General features: G+C 35.6%; 2 protein-coding genes across 2 annotated transcripts; one reads left to right on the top strand and one right to left on the bottom strand.

Annotated features, from left to right (window-relative positions):
• Positions 1-8456: 8456 nt before the first annotated feature.
• LOC129376404 (uncharacterized) lies at positions 8457-11270 on the top strand. Its single transcript, XM_055056048.1, has 2 exons — positions 8457-8652; positions 9182-11270. Exons 1-2 carry the CDS (start codon positions 8578-8580, stop codon positions 10949-10951), a joined length of 1845 nt encoding a protein of 614 aa, XP_054912023.1. The 5' UTR covers positions 8457-8577; the 3' UTR covers positions 10952-11270.
• Positions 11271-12463: 1193 nt separating this feature from the next.
• LOC129376405 (uncharacterized) lies at positions 12464-15459 on the bottom strand. The gene is made up of 3 exons (XM_055056049.1): positions 15230-15459; positions 13714-14700; positions 12464-13352 (listed from the first exon to the last, which is right to left on the bottom strand). Exons 2-3 carry the CDS (start codon positions 14344-14346, stop codon positions 13032-13034), a joined length of 954 nt encoding a protein of 317 aa, XP_054912024.1. The 5' UTR covers positions 14347-14700; positions 15230-15459; the 3' UTR covers positions 12464-13031.
• Positions 15460-16454: the final 995 nt, after the last annotated feature.

Genomic DNA, 16454 nt, shown 5'->3' on the forward strand with positions numbered 1-16454 from the left:
CTGTCTGTGTGTATTTCACAGTGTGTGTGTTATCAGAGGGAGCTCTTTTGACCTTGCTGTTGTTTCTTTCGATTTTTATCACTCACACACTGTCAGACAAATTTAATGCTGTGCATTGATCAACCTTCATGTTGAAACCACCTCTTTCTGCCTCCCCCATCACTCAACAGGTTTCTCCCCCGCTCACACACAAGTGCTAACTAAAATTGTTGATTGATTACATGTTGCTATGGATAGTAGATGGTGACCTCCAGTTTGCCTTTGCTGCTGCTGCTGTTGTCTCAGCATGAAGAATAGCCATAGAATCCCAAACCAATGATCTTTTCCCCATCCTGCCCTAAATCCTCTAAGTCTGAATAATTCAATTTGTATCCACTGAAGCTGCATTTGTCAAATTGGGTTTGCGCTTGCAGCTCCTTTAGCCAGCCTGCTGCACTCCGTACACTTTGATTCACAAAATTCCAGACATTTGAATTCAGTGTGTATGGAAGAAGAGCAGAAGAACTTCTAATATCGTGAAAATTCATTATGTTCGGTTCTAAACAACATAAATTGTGAATGCAATTTCAAATGTTTCCTCCAATTAAAAAGGATTTCATTGGCATTTTTTATAACTGAACACCACAGAATGTTGCTCAGTTCCAAAAGTATTACTGCTTTTGTATTACTACTAAAATTCTTATTTATTGAAAAATTAAAAAAACTTTTTTTAAAGAATCAAAGATGCCATAAAAGTTGTTGCGTTATTGGAGAATTTCCTCAAACACCCTGGGGCACTTTAACAAAGAGGAACATCCATGACACACAGTTGAAAGATGATGTGTACATTCACTTTATGAAAAGGAAAGGTTGATGGAAACGGCAACATTTGAAAGAAAATCTTCCTGAATTACACTAGAAAGTTACTTTCCAGTGAAAGTAACTAGAAACACTTTCTGCTGTTACTGCATCAGAACTTATTGAGTGAATGTGTTTCAAACTCTCCCATCCACTTGTGGCTCTGTCTGCAAAATTTGGAAAATTTTCTAATTTTCCCATCCAGCATGGATGGGAGGACTGAGAGGCGCTCCAATCTGGGATGTGAGTGATGGAGTCAGGGGTCGTGTTAACCGAATATTTGCAGTCTGCTGATGGAAAAATCAGACAGCCATCCATCATTGACTTGGTGGGTTTATGATGAGTTAATTTTCACTCTGAGTGAAAATTAACTCACAGTCCACTGCAGTGACTGTGAGTTAATTTCTGTCCGGGCCTTACCTCACCTATCACCCTCTCACGCCTCTATAAAGATAATGTGTTACATAATGGATGGATGGATGGATGTAACACTGAGGCTTACCTGTGGATATATTTTTAGACAACATCTCAAACACATTGCTTTCTTGTCTGATATCAGAGGAGAATAAAACAACTCAGCCAATAACTGAAGAGAACTCTGGACTTCCACCAGTTCCAGACCCTCAAGGTTCCACATTCAAATGTTGAAAGAACTATATGCAAAAACGATGGCGATATGGTGCTGTTCAGAAAGGAGAGGGGAAATGTCAGGAAGGCCACTTAGAGAACAAGAAATTGGAGTTACGGTGTAAATTAAGTCTAAGTCAAGGTTAAAAATTTACAGGTAATTATTAGTTAAGAACCAGGTGAGTTTCCAAAATGAACAGAAGTAAATAGAAATACAGAGCTGGATAGAGTAACCAATATTTGTTTTGCTTCATGATTGTTCCAACATTGCTATGTAAGTCAATCCTGGCATTTAGCTCCTGGACCTCCTTCCTGGGCTTTACTCTGTGTGATTTCGAAATAAAATCCTCATCCCTTTGTGTTTACACAGCTGTTTATTTATTTTTTAACAATGGGAGCATATGTAAGCGGACAGGCAGAGGTAGAGTTGAGAACCTCCCCGGTGTGACAAGCCAATAAATCTGTCACTTACATTTCAGGAAGTCTCTAAGGAGCAAACCGCACATCTGTTAACAGTACCTCTAAAATCTTCCCTGCAGACATCATCAAAACTGTGTGGAAAGAAGGGAAAGATGAGTCTGCTGAAAGAGGAGCTCACAATATCCAGATCACCCAGAGAGCTCACTCTTATTTACTGTGTAAAGCACTAGCAGTGATAGCTGTGATGTGTCCTCAGGGTGAGACTTTATGTGTCATTTAGCAACTTAAAGCCAAATGTCAGTCTTATCTAGACTGAATTATTGACTCTAACAACAACTCCTGTTGCTGGCTTTTGAACTGAACTCTCAATCGTTTCTGTCACTCTTTGACTTTTATAGCACTGGCAATAACATTGAAGCAATTGTAATGTACACTTAGAGGTATAAATAGCTTGGAACTGAGCGGGTAGTATGTTCTCCAGCTTTACAAGGGCTAGATGTCTCTTATCCCCAGGGGTAACTGTGTATACAACTTGTTAATTGAGAAAACTGCCTGTTGTTCTTTGGCAGGATTTAGGAGCTCAGTTACTTAGAGCAGCAAATTGGTTTGGTCTTTCTCTCAGAGAAGCTGGAAAACCTGATTGGAATAGCTACCAACAATTTGTGAAAAATGTTCCAATTTTGTCTTAACCTAAATATAGAGATGAATTTGAAAGTAAAATATTTTACTTGACAAACATTTTGAAAAGCAAAACTATTGCCTTTGATGAATTGATGAGTAAATTGAATTTGTTCAATTTTTATTTAAAATCCAGAGAAAATATTTGTAATATTCCCTCCAGCTGTTGGTGACCTTCACCCAACACTGGAGTAGTTGCCATTCAGGATGAATTCACACCACCTCTGTTTAATCCGCTTTTATCCAACTCTGGTTCATTTGCAAGTCAAGTTTGTTTGTCTAGGTGTGAATGTGTAATCAAACTCTGATGCTGATTCAAAAATGTAACTCTGACTCACCTATATACTTTGGCCTGGCTTTGGTTGAAGTGAACTCTGGTGCGGTTCAAATGCATATGTGAAGGCCAAGCGGACAAGAGACAGCTCCAAAAGCAGGAAGCAGTATAGCGCAAGGCATTCTGGGTAAATGCAACCAAATCATGTCTAACAAGTCTATCGCTAGCTGGAGTAATGACTTGGTCTTTTACCAAGATCAAAAGATAAATCTTTTCGATCTGACATCACTCCATTTTTGTTTACATTTAATAAAGAAAGAAGCTGTGCTCAGTGTCTTCAGAGGTTTTCCTTTAGTAGATCTCTCTCTCTTAACATTCTGCCAATAAGCACATTGAAATAATTTTGACAATTCCAACTAACATAAAACAGGAAGGGTTTGCTCTCATTTAGTGTTAGACAGTGACAATAAAAATGTTATGTGTACTTTTGTCCAGAGCATGTTAACTCATGTTTTCAACTATTTATTTCTCCTCCATCCAGGAAACACGAACCTTCTGACCTCTGGGAGAAGCTAGGGTGCCTGAGTTTTTCTTTAAATGAACATCTCTTTTTACATTGCTTTATGATCTTCAGAGTTTAAACACTTGCCTAAACTCTATCAGAAATAAACAGAATGCAAAAAATGATTTCACACTCTCATTTTTCCAGGGTATGAATAATTTTGAGCTTAGTCACATTTTCTATGGAGAAACTCTGAGCCTCTTTATGTCTCTATCGCCAAATGTCTGCTTTATTTTTTTCTTCATTTTCTATGAAGCTTCAGCTCTTATCAGTCAGCGAGGCGCTGATGAAACGTTGGGTCTAAACAGGCCATTTTTCTTAGATGATGATTTGTGTCTCATTTAAAGGAGCATTAAGGCGTGAGGTTTGCTCAGTCTTGGGGTGGGAGACAGATGACACCCCAGAGGAGGAAGGAACACTGCCTGGATTTATCTATGTAAGGGGAAGCTGTCAAACTGAATCGATAGGGGGAGGAGCGATGGCGCTTGCAACACACTCCGAGAGCCATCTTCTCACATGTTCTCATTTTTCTTTCAAAATGCCAGCACTAGACTTATCTGTGGGTCAGAATCAATTTTTAATTTTGTATGGTAATGATGAACAAATTACTGAACTGCATTATTCTTCAAAGTTGCATTTCATTAAATAAAAAGAAAATGAATGTACTTTTAGAGCAGGCATCAGAGCTCTTAGCAGAGACTTTGTCACTTATGGTAGATGGAAGAGTAAAACTGTTGATGAATGGACGTCAGTAACCAAACATAAAGTTACTTAGAAATTCAAACAAGTAATTTGGTTTTCAGAACTCACTGATTTCATTTGTGGTTTTATTGAGGAGGAGAGAAAGAAGTCCAGTTGAGCCCACTGGGTCTTCTTTTCCCGTCCAGAACCAGAAGTGGCGCTAATGCTGCTGTTAAAATAGTATTTTTTTTTCAGTCAATAAATGTTGTTTATCTTCCCTGTTGGAGGGTGAGAATCAATCACACCAGACACTGTATAGGTCAAAAATAATTTTAGACTAAAATTAAAATTAAAGCCATAAACTAAAGTTTATGGTTTTAGTTACTTTGAGAATCTCTTAAGGTAATATATTGACAATGACCTAATAGTGAGAGTTTATCCTCTCAAAAAAAGAGGAATAAAGTTTTATTTTGTGAAGAATACTTTACAAAATATTTTAGATATCCAAAAGCACGACAACCTGAAAGAATGAATATAATGGAAGTAAAAACCACATTCTATAGAAACCATAAATAATATACACCATGATGTTTCTGGAAACACAATTGGCTTTCAGAAAGTATTAATCATAAGAATGGAAATGATCAAATAAATTTTAATTTATCATGCGATTAATTGATTCATTGCCTATTGTGACAAGCTTACTTATTGGGCCTTTTCTGAACCATTCCAACATCATCCCCACCCCTCACATCTCCTTTTTCTCTACTGAAAGCAGGCTCTATGTTGTATCCTGAGATTTCTTTGAGTGTGCAAAAACTGTAGAAGTACAAGTTATGCTGACTCTGACTTTAAACTTATTTTTCCAACTTGGATTCAGAAGAAAAGTTGCTCAGTCATTAAACGCGGTTTATTGGACGCCTGTGTTTTCATAGTGATGGCTATGGGGGAATGCTGTGTGTAAGGGATGACATTCCCCTGTCATTAGAACTCAATTAAGATGAAGAGATGTTGCAAATTTTATACAAAGCGTTGCAGACAAATGCCATATGTTCTCACTCTTCCTTGTTTTTACATTTTCTCCTTCTTTTTCTAAGCCAAGTATTCTGAGACATGGTGGTATATGTTAGATGGCATCAGTAAATACATTTATTTTCATGCATTGTTTTATAAAATTGATTATGACCTCATAGCAGAGTTATGATTATTCCACACAGTTGAGAATGATATATGTGTGGATTGTAAAATGAGAAACTGTAGACATATTAAATGATAATTATGTTGTTGTTTAAGAATGAAAATGTGTAGAATGTGCCAGTTTTTTTAATCAGATAAATCAATTCATTCTCAACATATTCAAAGGACTACAATAATTTTTACCTTAGATAAGAATAATGAAAACATACCTTCAGTCCAACTCATAAAATTTCCTTATTGTTTATTTATATTGAAACAAAACCTATAAAACATGTAAATGTTGATATAATCTTTCAAGAAGCAGTTTTGAGATTCAAATCTCAGCTGCTGTTTTTCTGACTTAATGTGTCCTGCAGGTCTCCCAGCAGCCTGCATCCATGCAAAGGTTCAGAGACTTCATAAATTTATTGTGGTTTGTGTGGTCAGAAGAAAAACAGAGAAAAGAAATACGGGATAAAAATTTTAGAAATATTTGAGAACATAAGCAGCTGGAGACAATGTGTCAATATTGTCTCCTCTTTTTCGATGTTTGATGCCTTAGCGTAGGCTTCTGTTGCCTTTGGTTACTCATAAAAGACACTCGAAATTCCTTTTTGGATCAAAAACAGCCCGTTGAAAAAATATGGTACAACTGTTTGTATGTCTGGGTTTGTATGCTGATTTAATTTCTAGATAACATATCACTATGCCAAGCAAAATCAATAATTTTAAATAAAATATCCCAATCTGGATGTGAATGATGTTCATGTTGAAAATACTCCAAACAAACACATAAAAAGCTCAAAGAAAGTTTGGCATGAGGAAAGTAGGATTTACAGAGCAGGAATTTGCTTAAATTGGATTTTCTGAATTTCCAACTCTTATCAAATCAGAAAGAATTTGGGACTTAACACATAAAAATACCAGTGGAAACAAGCAAACTGTTTTCTATTCAGGGATTTCTTAAAGGGTTGGATGCAGTCTCATAAGACTGCATGCAAATATTAGGTTTTCTGACTGAATAATTTCATTTGAAACAACAGAGGTCTACGGGGGCTAAAACCTTAGAAAACCCTCAATATGCAGTTCTTATAGGTGTTATATCTTGAAGATGTTTTTATATTGCTCCAATGTAATATTTTAGTATTAAATGTCATGCTTTAATTTACTGGGGCAGAAAATGATCATCATTAGTAACAGAAATAAAGTCTTGAAAACATCAGTGGTGGATTTACTGCAGTAACAAACTTAATTATATTCTAATGTGTTGAATCAGACTGATCTTTGATGAACAACAGATATATGTTTTATGTTGGTTGGGGTGATTTTCTTCTTCATATTATGACGGTTTTTCTCTGATTTCTAATAAATGATATAACTGAGAAATATCAAAAACTCTTTTTTGTGGTAGAACGATGGTACAGTAAACAGTTCACTCACAGGAATAGTCTATGACATTGGCTTGTAGTTGTGGAAAAACTATGAGCCAGATTATTTTTAATTTGTGTGAAGAATTATCCTTTCTCCATTGAGATTCTTGATGTATGAGATTGAAGAAGAGTCAGTGAGTTGAATTCATAAATTCTATTTATTAAGACTAAAATACAGCGGTGGTCCATTTTCCATGCTAACATTATGGGCTAACACACCAAAATGGCCCCTAAAAGATTCTAGTTCCTTTAGTTGGCTTCTATGTAACCTATGCCTTAAAGAGGGCGTTCTCTAGCGTGTCATTTCCTTAGCCATTAGCTTTGTGTGGATGCTCACTCTGTGTGTATACGAGCATGCAAATAGCTAAAAGAGACAGAGGCAAACACAGAAGGATTTATTGCCAACATTTGTTATTTTGTCAATTAGTGTTTAGTCAGCTGCACATATTATTGTCCATAATAATAGAATATTTTTTTATTCTCCCAAGTTGTCAAACCAAAACTAGTTTTATTCTATGGAGCATTAAATGCCCCAAAACCAAACAGCCTGAATGTGAAGTCCTGACTCCTTCCATCCCGCCTACATCCTGCTGTTAATGTGTTGACTCTGTAACACCTTGGAAGTGACTCTAATGAGGAACGCTGCCATCAGCCTTAATGACTTCAATCATCAGAGCCGTGGATTAGGCCTTGCCGTTTCATCACAGTTGAGTTGTAAATGTTGTGCATAAATATGCACTGGGAGGAATATTAGCTTCTCTCTGCACTGTCGTTCTGATTTCATAAAAAGGCAATGAATTGTTAATAGCATGATTACGCTGAAAATAGAATAAGCAGAAAATGGAGTTGGCATTGTGGCTCCCACTGGTTTCCCTCCACCTCATGAAATGAAAGCCTGTTCATTATATGTCAATACTTCATAGTCCATTAGTCTAGCTGTGATCAAATGAATAGTCTCATTACTAATATGAGACTCAATTGCTCCGGTTTAGGGAGATGCTCAGGTCACTTATCACTGTTCAAAAGTATTTTCTCTCCCTTTATGATGCAGATGGATTTGACTTTAAGCATCTCAGTGACACACTGTTGAACCTGTTTATTCACCTTTGTACACGGCTTTCTTAATTAAACTCCTGGAATGAAAGAGCTGCTTGTATAATGTCTTTATTTTACTTTTTAGCAACATGACACATTCATATCTGTTCTTACTGTGCAGTACATGTCCCAATGTAGGTTCTGAACATTATCTACCTCTAATTACATCACATATTTTTGCATTAAGAAAGCTAAATGGCAAGAGCAGAGATGCTTTAGAATAAAAAATGTTTAAATTGAACTAGTACTAAAACATTTCTCTGTATATCATCAGTCATAGAGGGAGTTATTTGAAATGGTTTACAAAAAAAAAACAAAAGAACAGAGATACATTACACTGGAATTCAAAACAAATGTGCACAGAAAAAGAAATACGGAAGAGGATTAGGGCCACTGGAAAAAAAAAAAAAAATGTCCGAAAATTTTTTTTCAGTGGTTCAGAAAAGGTTAAAAAAGAAGAAAAAAATTTTTTGTGGCCCAGAAAAAAAAAAAAAAAAAAAAAAAAAAAAAAAAAAAAAAAAAAAAAAAAAAAAAAATTGTGCGCCAGAAAAAAAAAAAAAAAAAAAAAATCAGTGACAGAAAAAAAAAAAATTGTGGGCCAGAAAAAAAAAAAAAAAAAAAAAAAAAAAAAATCTGTGACAGAAAAAAAAAAAAAATTTGTGGGCCAGAAAAAAAAAATAAAATAAAAAAATTTGTGGGCCAGAAAAAAAAAAAGTCAGAATTCGGACTGATGGGCGCCAGCAGCAGCCACACAGACGCAGGTTGAGTTACGGCGGACAGCCAATGTTCTGGAGAAAATGTCTGATTTAAGCGACTTTTTACGTGCCAGAAGAGTACCAGAAGCGTCCATTGCACTAATGGAAGAACAAAAGGTGAGTAAATCAAATGGGATAGTTCAGTGTCTAAAGCCGAACGGTTATAGCTAGCTGTTAGCATGTTTGTTAGCATACGCGGTTAAAGGAATAAGCTGATTTACAATGTTAAATCACACGGATGAATAAAGGATATAACAGCTGTTAATTGCTGGAATTCTCTCTAAAGTGTTTGGGATGTTTATTTTATTGTTCTTCTGTTTGAATGTTTTACAATTAAACTAAGGTTAGCTGTATATGTCAGCCACCTTCTAAATAAGATGTCTGCTGTGTTAAACTGCAACTTTTAGTTCAGTAGAGGACAGAAACTATAGTACAAAGTGACAAACGTTTATAAACACAGCTAATCAATCCAGTCCTTCCTCTTTTTCAGTAAAATAGAGGACTGAACATTTACTGCTGCTATTATTGTCATTCTCCCCAAACAGTAAATGGCTTTAAGCAGAAACGTAAGGATACAATCTTAAATGTAACTTTGACGTTGATTTACAGAGTAAATAATTGTCCTTTCTCATCTTTTTCTGTGCAGATTGACTGTGATGCCGTAGGTCTCATGGACGATGCAACACTTGAAAACTTCTTACCTTCATATGGAGACAGAATTGCTGTTTTCAACTACTGCAAAAGCAAACAGCCATTGTCCAAAAGAAAACAAGGACTTCTTCAAAAGCTTCGGGACAAAATGAAGAACAGAAAGGAAAGTCCACACGAGACCATGACACATGAAAGTACAAGACAGAAAAAGAGGCCAAAAGGAACAAAAAATGTTGAGATTGGATGGATACATAGTGATGGAAAAACTACCAAACAGGTGAGAGCAAAGCAGGGAGGTGGCACTAGAAAAATTCAAATGGCCACTGATTCTGGATTAAAAGACATTCTTCAAGAAGGAAAGACACTTTTTTTTCCTGATGGAACATCTCCTAAGGGACCTGAAACAGATTTTGAGTTTGAGGTTTGGGACTTTAAACAGAACCTTCTTACAGAAGACACCGGCCTAACTATTGGGAAAATGTATGAAGCAGTGAGACTGTCAATGTTGCGCTTCTACATTGCAACAAAACCAAAAGATGCAGAAGAAGATAACAGTGACACATCTGAAGTTGTGTTTGTTTTGGAAAGCAGTAGCAGCGAATTTAATCCATTACAGGTGGTGGATGTCAGGAGGAACTCTGTTGAAGTCCAACAGAGTTCAGAAGTTTTTGATGATTCCCAAATTACTTTTGGTCCCATTCTTGATGCTGAAGAAGATACAGATGACACATTAATCTATGAGGGTTTTGTTGTTCCCCCCAGTCCAGCAAATCCAGAAGATGCAATAATGATCACTGTACGCAATGCTGACACTTTACATGACCTTATTACTGCTTTCTCTGATGAAGAAATTATGAGAAAAACACTGAACGTAACGCGCATACTTCCAGACAACACCGAAGAAGCAGGCACTGGCTCAGGAATACTGAGAGATGTACTCACTTGCTTCTGGAATGAATTTTATGAGCGATGCACCCTTGGTACAACAGTGAAAGTGCCATTCATCCGCCATGACTTTCAAGCTGAGAAATGGAAGGCAGTTGGACGAATCCTTTTGAAAGGTTACCAAGACTGTCAGTATTTTCCAAATAAAATTGCAATCCCTTTTCTTGAACAAGTGCTTTTCAATAATGTTTACAGTGATCTTAAAGCACATTTTCTACAGTTTGTGAGCAGCCAAGAATGTGAAGTTTTGAGGGAGGCAGTTAAGAATTTTTCTGCTGTTGACCTTGATGATCTTGTGGAAGTTCTTGACAATTATGGCTGTAGAAAAATAATCACTCCTGAAAGTCTCCCTACAATCCTTGATGAAATAGCTCACAAAGAGCTCATCCAAAAATCGATGTTCGTCATTGACTGCTGGAGGGAGATCATCTACCCACATCTGTCCCTCAGCCCAGAAGCACTGACCAAGCTGTTCTCAGACCTGCAACCAACTTCCAAAAAAGTCTGTCAGCTGCTGAAATTTGCTCTAGATTTAACTCCAAAGCAAAAGGAAGTACAGAGTCATCTCAAAAGATTTATAAGAGAGCTGGATGACATAAAGCTTCAGAAATTTATGAGATTTTGCACTGGATCTGATCTCATTGTGACAAACTGCATATTTGTGGAATTTCAAGATATGACAGAGTTCACAAGAAGACCAGTCGGACACACATGTGGAAGTACTCTGCAAATAGCAGATAGCTATGAAAACTTCCCAGATTTTAGATCTGAATTCAATGCAGTTCTTGACAGCAATGTCTGGGTAATGGACATTGTTTGATTCGTCGTGCAATGCATTACTTTTGAAATGTTCAATCAGTACAGCAGAACTACAAAGACACATAAAGAAAAAGTATTTTCAACAGAGAGAAATTATTGTTGTTTAAAAGAAATTGATGGAAGTTAGCCATTTCTATTGGTAGCTCAGTTTTTCACTGAGAATATACAAGTTTCCTTTGTTCTCACTAGTTTTACATCATACAAAGAAGTTGCCACAAAACAAATTAATAGCTGTTTGTTACATCCAAAAGCATCTTGACTTGATCTCAGATCTCCAACTGCTGAATAGAAACCTTAAATGGAAACAATAAAAATATTGTTAGAGAGCTATAAAATTAAACTTGCTTTTAAGCTTTCCTTAGATAAGAAGTAAGACTTTCAAATTCATTTGTTATTTAATAATTGGGTCTACAATAGATGTAGAATACAACAAAAAAATTGATTTATATTGAAAATCTTGTACAGTGTGTCCACACTTGAAACTTGTAAATACGGGCCAGTTTATTTTGAACTTTTTATGTCTGCAAAATGTTTTTCAAACCACGCATCTGTTAAGGAGCATTGAGGTGTTAGTGTTTTGTATTTGCTGTTAAATACAAACATACAATTTAAAGTTATAGAAAACATTCGTCTACATTTTCCTTAATTTTATAAATGTTATTGTCACTAAGCACATGTGCTGTTAATCTGTCATCAATGAAGCTGTGTGATTCTCAGTATGTTTTGAAGAAAACCACTTGTTCCTAATGTTAGAAATAAAAACAATGCAATGGAAAAGCTGAGGTTATTTGAACAAATGTATGCCATTTTGTCATGTTCAAAAACAAGGTATTGATCTAACACCTGTCGACAAGATAGATTTTTTGTATGTGTATTTTATCAATTAGCACTTATTCCATCTGTGCATCTGAGATGACGTTTTTGATAACAAAAGCTTTAATGTTTTATACTAATTTACGGCTGTAAAGGTTATATTCAATCTGAAAGTTTGTTTTAAAAGTTAGGTCATTCTAATGACCATGGTTTTTTTGGATTAGCAAAAGAAATGTTATTTGTTATATTTTGCTAATAAAATGTTACTTTACCAAATACTTTTCTGTTATGGTTTTCAATATGTTAGCTAAGCTTGGCTTTTATTTGAAAATGTCTAATAACCAAAAGTATTGAAATTGTTGAATTTGAAGATAGTTATAAAAACTAAGAAATGTTATGTTTTTTTGGAATTTAGCAAATACAATTTTGTTAATTTTAACACATTTAAAACAACAGTTGGGGTGCTGTGGTGGAAAAGCAAAAGTCCTGTATGGAGACCGCAGTCCTGAATGTGGACATCAGACGTTCCGAGTCATGGCCTGATGACCTTAGTATCACAGTTTCCTCTCTTATTGCTCACTTTCCTGTCTGACCACTGTCTTATCTAACTTCAGATAGTGATAAAAACAAATGACTTTTTTCAACTGTTCCTAAATATTTGACATCAATTGTATTATGAAAAGACTTGGTAAACAAAACATTGAAGTTCATTTTTATTTCACAGACAATTGTTTTCCATGTGTTCAATTTATGACATCCTTTTTGCTCTTCTGCCATTTAGTTCACATCTCAACCATACACTTACAATATCTTTAACAGAACAGCATCTCGTTTTAAACAAAAAAATATATATGAATCACAACGCATACCAATTTAAAAGGACTGACATTTGGCTCATAACTGATTATCATTGAATAACTTTGCATCAGCATTGTTCCTTCAAATGACTGAAAGCGAAACAAACTATGGGTTAGGAAATCATGTCAAACAAACTGCAATTTTAATTTTTATCAGCACAGTAACAGCTTGTACATTAATGTCAGGTCATCAGAACTCTACAAATAAATAATGACAGCAATAAACTTTCATGTTCTGGTAAAATGACGTCAAAAAGGTTCTGTTTGCTTGCATACTTTTCATTCTTTAATTAGATGTAGAGCAGGAAGCCCTGTTTAGAGGGCACCTATCACATTGCAAACACTATCCAATGGCATGATGGAGATAAATAGCAACACTTTTTAAATGATCTTTATGCACACTGAAAGTTGCTAAATACTTTGAAGAATTTCTTCTCTTAACCTTATATACAAATCAGCAGCAATAAGTGGATCTCTTGGGGCCTCCAAGTTGTGTTCTACCATAAGCAGACAACAAAGTTCAAAGACTGTTTCATCACAGGGATATGGACCTTTTGGTGTACACTCTTCCATACACACAGTGACCTCATCCAGAGAAACAGGTTTCAGTCTATCCTCAGCTTTGTGCAGCTCTGGAAATGAGTACATCACCACAGGTCGGCCCGATACTGCACCCCCACTTGCCCGGATTTTGTGTGAGTTCCATGTGTTCACAACATCATCAAGGTCATCCTGCATAAAAACAAACCATAAATGTTTAAAACTAAAAATGTAACTGTAGCTTTTGCTAAAGATGAGGCATATATTAATCAGCATACATAGAAAGTGACCTCTAATCAAAACCAAGCAGCAAGAACAAAATTGCAATTCCAAAACATTTTATTCTGCACATAAAATGATTCCCCAACGTATGGTAAAACTTTGTAATTTACGGATAGAACTTATTTTTAAAACTACACCAAAGGAGTTTAGGGGAACACATTCCCAAGTAATTTAAACCATTTTTATTTTTAGTAAACATACCAGAAGATATGCTTTTAATACCTTTTTTGAAAAAAAAAAAACATTGCAGTGTACCAGTATATACTTTTACCTGAATAAGATTAAGAAAGCAGAATTGGATAAGGCTTTTATCCAAAAAATCTCCTGTGAAGTGACCATCATCCAGAAAGGTTTGAAATAAGTTCATCCAAAACTGTGCGCTCTGTTTACGGAGGGTGGACCACCATCCTTCAATGCGCTGGTTGGATGTACTTCTTCCGTAAAGGAAACTTTTGTCCCCTGCAAAACTGTCTGTGTGGTTTCGCCTCAGAAATATCTGCATTTGTTCAACACAAATGTTTTCTGTGCCTCTGTCGGCACGTATCCTTTCAGGACATCCTTTGACACATGAAACGGTTTTCAAAAAATAACTTGCAATCAGTTTTGGGTCATTGTTCGTGGTATAAGCCTCCATCCATAAAACATGTCGGCTAAAACCATCTATACAGCCACTGATAGCAATGCCATAAGGTTTTAGTTTATCGTAGCCATCCATATGCCAGAGCGCATTTGGTCCTCTGCAATTGTACTGACGTCTTCTCAACCGTCGTGCTCGTCTCAGTTCCACACCTTCTGGGTCAAACAATTTGATTAATTGTCTCACAGTGTCTTGTGACACCACAAATTCATGTTGAATCGCACGAAGATGTAGCCACCGATAACCTTGCATTTGTCCATTAGTCATTATTTGTTGTTGGACAAAGGCTAGCACTTCTTCAAGGTCGGACTGATTCTTTCTTCGAAACAGCCCAAGTCTTCTGCAAATTCTTTTTAGAGTTCGATTACTTAATATAGTATGATGACTGTGCGCTAAAATTTGAAGGATTTCTTTGTTATTTAAAGAGAGTCTGAAGTAAAGCCTAATGGTATCCTAATGGTATCCAAATCTGACATTTTCGAGCTTCTTTCTCTTTAAGAAGGGAACAGTCTTAAACAGAAGGCCTTTTTTCCTCTTGGACAGTTTGTTGATTTAGTAGAAGTTTAAAACAGCAAATCCATCGCCGTGATTTTTCAGCTTTGCTGCGGCATCACAGTCAATCTGCACAGAAAAAGATGAGAAAGGACAATTACTTAGTCTGCAAATCAACGTCAAAGTTACATTTAAGATTGTATCCTTGCGTTTCTGCTTAAAGCCATTTACTGTTTGGGGAGAATGACAATAATAGCAGCAGTAAATGTTCAGTCCTCTATTTTACTGAAAAAGAGGAAGGACTGGATTGATTAGCTGTGTTTATAAACGTTTGTCACTTTGTACTATAGTTTCTGTCCTCTACTGAACTAAAAGTTGCAGTTTAACACAGCAGACATCTTATTTAGAAGGTGGCTGACATATACAGCTAACCTTAGTTTAATTGTAAAACATTCAAACAGAAGAACAATAAAATAAACATCCCAAACACTTTAGAGAGAATTCCAGCAATTAACAGCTGTTATATCCTTTATTCATCCGTGTGATTTAACATTGTAAATCAGCTTATTCCTTTAACCGCGTATGCTAACAAACATGCTAACAGCTAGCTATAACCGTTCGGCTTTAGACACTGAACTATCCCATTTGATTTACTCACCTTTTGTTCTTCCATTAGTGCAATGGACGCTTCTGGTACTCTTCTGGCACGTAAAAAGTCGCTTAAATCAGACATTTTCTCCAGAACATTGGCTGTCCGCCGTAACTCAACCTGCGTCTGTGTGGTTGCTGCTGGCGCCCATCAGTCCGAATTCTGACTTTTTTTTATTATTATTTTATTTTTTTCTGGCCCACAAATTTTTATTTTTATTTTTTTTTTTCTGGCCCACAATTTTTTTTTTTTTTTTTTGTCACAGATTTTTTTTTTTTTTTTTTTTTTTTTTTCTGTCCCTAAATTTTTTTTTTTTTTTCACTGTTTTTTTTTTTTTTTTTTTTTTTTTTTTTTTTTTTCTGGCCCACAATTTTTTTTTTCTGTCACAGATTTTTTTTTTTCTGCGGCACAATTTTTTTTTTTTTTTTTTCTGGGCCACAAAAAATTTTTTTCTTCTTTTTTAACCTTTTCTGAACCACTGAAAAAAAATTTTCGGACATTTTTTTTTTTTTTTCCAGTGGCCCTAATCCTCTTCCGTAAAGAAACGTCAAATGCAGGTTTAAGCAAATAAAAATTAATTAAATTAATACAAAAATGAAAAGTTTTTAATTAAGAAAGAAGAGAGAAAGAGAGAGAGAAAAAGAGAGAAATTAAAAAGCATCTGGACTCTGCTGACTGATGTAGAACACAATTTGTCCCTCTGGATTTTATTCAGATATCCTGAATAAAAGGGTTTGAATATAAAATTTCAAGGTGTTCTTATATTTAATCATAGTAACATTTGAAAAACTATGTATCATTTTATGTACCTTGCAAAGGTTTGAGCTTCTTCGTGTTTATCCATCACATGCACTTCCCATAACATGTGTTGGAAGATTATGGTTATCATGACAAACTCTAAAAACGTTCAAGTGTATAAGTACTTTTACAACACACTGCATGCAATGCTAGAGCAAACATCTTGTAAGCTTGGGTCTTTTCTTGAAGGAAAGAGTTTAAATATTTAGAGATGAATGATTGGCGGACTTGAAAAGAGCAACCTGCTGATCAGAGGGACTTTATCCTTCAGCTGCTATGTACAGGATGGAGGATGGTGAAATGTGTTGAAGATTCTTCATTGAGCAAAAGGTGCATTTGTATATCCAAAAAGTATTTTTGTTCTTTAGATTTTTTTTATAGTGCTCAAATGTGGATTTATTTGCTTGTAAAATAGTCTATAAGGCAAAAAAAAAAA

This window comes from Poeciliopsis prolifica, unplaced genomic scaffold, assembly GCF_027474105.1.
Source record: "Poeciliopsis prolifica strain line A6 unplaced genomic scaffold, Auburn_PproV2 SCAFFOLD043, whole genome shotgun sequence".
NCBI lineage: Eukaryota > Metazoa > Chordata > Actinopteri > Cyprinodontiformes > Poeciliidae > Poeciliopsis > Poeciliopsis prolifica.

Coding starts and splice junctions, on each gene's coding strand:
- LOC129376404 (XM_055056048.1), top strand. CDS start 8,578: ATGTCTGATTTAAGCGACTTTTTACGTGCCAGAAGAGTACCAGAAGCG. Junction 8,653..9,181: donor CACTAATGGAAGAACAAAAG/GTGAGTAAATCA, acceptor TTTTCTGTGCAG/ATTGACTGTGATGCCGTAGG.
- LOC129376405 (XM_055056049.1), bottom strand. CDS start 14,346: ATGACTAATGGACAAATGCAAGGTTATCGGTGGCTACATCTTCGTGCG. Junction 13,353..13,713: donor GCTTTCTTAATCTTATTCAG/GTAAAAGTATAT, acceptor GTTTTTATGCAG/GATGACCTTGATGATGTTGT.